Source organism: Arachis stenosperma, chromosome 1 (assembly GCF_014773155.1).
Source record: "Arachis stenosperma cultivar V10309 chromosome 1, arast.V10309.gnm1.PFL2, whole genome shotgun sequence".
Lineage (NCBI taxonomy): Eukaryota > Viridiplantae > Streptophyta > Magnoliopsida > Fabales > Fabaceae > Arachis > Arachis stenosperma.
The window spans coordinates 25,108,276-25,111,214 of record NC_080377.1 but is presented as its reverse complement, the minus strand read 5'-3'; the positions used below and the strand labels follow the sequence as shown (position 1 = coordinate 25,111,214).

Here is a 2,939-nt window from a genome sequence, read left to right as displayed (position 1 = left end):
TGAAACTCTTAGGAAAGAAAAGGAGAAATATAAAACTGAGAGAAAATTGAAAAGTAAATCTTTTTTCCAAAAAGAGAAGCTATCATATGTTGCAATGGAATCCTCGAGTGAGGAATCTAATTTCGAAGCAGAAGTCAATTTGGCTTAATTAAAGAAAGGACTACCTGATGTTTGTTCTTTACTTAAGAAAATTTTGAATTCTGATGCATTAAGTGATTCAAAACATAAGAGTGAGAAGAAATATAGTTTTGATATTTCAAAATCAGATCAAATATTTGATGTGTTGCTTAAAGATAAATAGTTAATCTTGCCAAAAGGCAGGATTTTGCTTTCGATAAAAGATTTAAAGGGGAAACCCTATTGTAAGTTTCATCAAGCAACTAGCCATTTGACTAATAATTGTGTCTGTTTTAGGGACTTGATACAAGAAGCAATCATGGAAGGGAGGTTGAAATTCAATGATGGAAAGAAATAAATGAATGTTGATTCTGATCCCTTCGATACTGGAGCTAGTTTTGTTGAACTATATTTTGGTGTTAATATGGTTGGTTTCTCTTATGACTTCGATACTGCTCTGGGAGACTTCGAATCTAGTGTTCGAGCGGTTATTCTCGGAGTTAGTGATAGGTTGTTAGAGTTTTTAATGCAACAAAAATTAAAATATCGGGACGTATCTCTGTGTCCTCGATGTAATGCAGTCTTTGATATGGAAGCTTTAGCAATTTTTGAGAAAGAAAGAATGAAGAAAGAGTTGGCTCATGATACGTGAATATTTTATACCTTTTTGGCACCATTTTCTTGTTGTTTTTAGTTTGATTTTATTTAACTTTACTTGATTTTAGTGCAAAAATCCTATTTGGATGCTACTTTAATGTTTTCTTATATTTTTATAATTTCAGGTGAAATTCGGAGCAGTTTGGCGGGATATGGAGCTGAATAGGAAAATGCTGCCAGAATACCCCCTGGGCACTGAACGCCTACAGGGCGTTTAACGTCAGTAGGGGGACACAAGCCAGCAACATTACAGCAATGTCCATCTCTGAAGTTAAACGCCAGCAGTAGCCCATTTCACACCTCTTTGGACCTCTCAAATGGATTTTGTACCTCTTAGCTTATTTTTATTTTCTTTTTGTAATTTTTAATTACAAACAATATCTTTTAGGTTTAGAATTTATTATTTTATTTTATTTCCTTATCAAATTAGGTTAGTATTTAAAGCAAAAGATCACTTAGGTTTAGGATCTTCTTCCTCCCGCACTTTTCAGAACCCTATTTTTTCTGTGAGTTATCAGCAACTAATTCTCTTGGTAAAGGTTGGGAGCTCTGTTTATTTTTATGGATTAAGATTATTATTCTTCTATTTTAATTTATGTTTGATTCAATTCTAAGGATTGTTTTCGTTGTTAATCTTATGAATTGGGTGGAACGAGAGTATGACCATTTTCTACATGAGTTCTTATGATTCTTGAGAGAGTTATCTCGCTTAAACTACAGCTTGAAAATATTCCTCTTAGATGGCTAATTACACAAACCGATGGGGATAAGCAACATCTATTCATCCGGTTTGGGATAATTAGGACCTTCGTGGTATAAACTAGTTTTTCTGAACTTCACCCTTAAATCTGAGTCAAATGACCACAAGAGTGGTGGTTGATGAAGGTTGAAGGAGGCTAAATCGCTAAGAGATCAGGGTTTAGACACTTATGGTTGGCCATAGAATGAATCATTCATTGTTAAAATAGTTGGTAAGACATTTTAATCCAGAAAAAGTAAACATCTTCGAGACCTTAACCGTTTCTTTACATTGTTTTCACACCAAACTGTTTATTGCTTTTCTTATTTATTTCCTTATTATTTTTATGCGTTTACAACAACAACAACTCTTTTTATTGTTTGCCTGACTAAGTCCAATAGGATAACCATTGCTTGCTCAATTCGACAATCCTCGTGGGATCGTCCTTCACTCACCTGAGGTATTACTTGGATGATATGGAGTACTTGCCGGTTAAGCCATGGGGATTCAAAGATATGGAGTCCGCCATAAGGTGGCAACCCCCTATCACCCACAGACGAGTGGAAAAGCTGAGGTCTTGAATAAAGAGCTCAATAGGATCTTGGAAAAGACAATAAGCACCTCAAGGAAGGACTGGACAAGGAGACTTGATTATGCTCTCTAGGCGTACAGGACAGCTTTTAAGACCCCTATTGGAATGTCTCCTTATCAGTTAGTCTATGGTAAAGCTTGTTATTTGCCAGTGGAGTGGAGTACAAAACGTACTAGGCAGCAAAGTTCCTGAACTTTGATGCTAAGGCTGCAGGAGAGAAAAGATTACTCCAGCTGAATGAATTGGATGAGTTCCGGCGTACTGCCTATGAGAATGCCAAAGTCTACAAGGAAAGGAACAAAAAGTGGTATGATAGGAAGATAGCTTCTAGAGCATTTGAGCCTAGTCAAAAGGTTCTACTTTTCAATTCTAGGCAAAAGCTCTTTCCTGGGAAGCTTAAATCAAGATGGTTAGGACCCTTTGTAGTTACTAGAGTATCACCTTATGGTCATGTGGAACTTGAAGATAGGAATTCAGACAACAGATTCATAGTCAATGGACAGAGAGTAAAACATTACCTCAAAGATGAGATTGATCGTCAGAGATTTACACACCTACTGACATAACGTGGTGAATGTCAAGCTAATGACAGTAAAAAAGTGTTTATTGGGAGGCAACCAAACCATACATATCCTTTGATTTAAGTTTGCTGTATTTCAGTCCAATTCAAGTGTTATCTTAGTTTGATCTCATGTTAATTCATTTTATATCAATTTTCATAGCTTTTCTAGGCTTTCTGACGTTTGTGATCATGTACAGTACTCAGAGCAGAGACAGAAACACTCAGATAGAACAACAACGCACCCTGGAGGAAACCCCCTGGTGGTGCCAAAC

The 2,939-nt window shown here is 36.3% G+C and overlaps 1 protein-coding gene across 1 annotated transcript; it reads left to right on the top strand.

Moving 5' to 3' along the window:
• Positions 1-475: 475 nt before the first annotated feature.
• Positions 476-2,671, top strand: LOC130976659 (uncharacterized). Its single transcript, XM_057901576.1, has 2 exons — positions 476-604; positions 2,282-2,671. The coding sequence occupies exons 1-2, from the start codon at positions 476-478 to the stop codon at positions 2,669-2,671; spliced, it is 519 nt and encodes a 172-aa protein (XP_057757559.1).
• Positions 2,672-2,939: the final 268 nt, after the last annotated feature.

Bases quoted from the DNA above. Each gene is read 5' to 3' on its own strand.
- LOC130976659 (XM_057901576.1), top strand. From the start codon at position 476: ATGAATGTTGATTCTGATCCCTTCGATACTGGAGCTAGTTTTGTTGAA. The intron at 605-2,281 runs GTTATTCTCGGA...AAAACGTACTAG, and splicing joins TCGAATCTAGTGTTCGAGCG to GCAGCAAAGTTCCTGAACTT.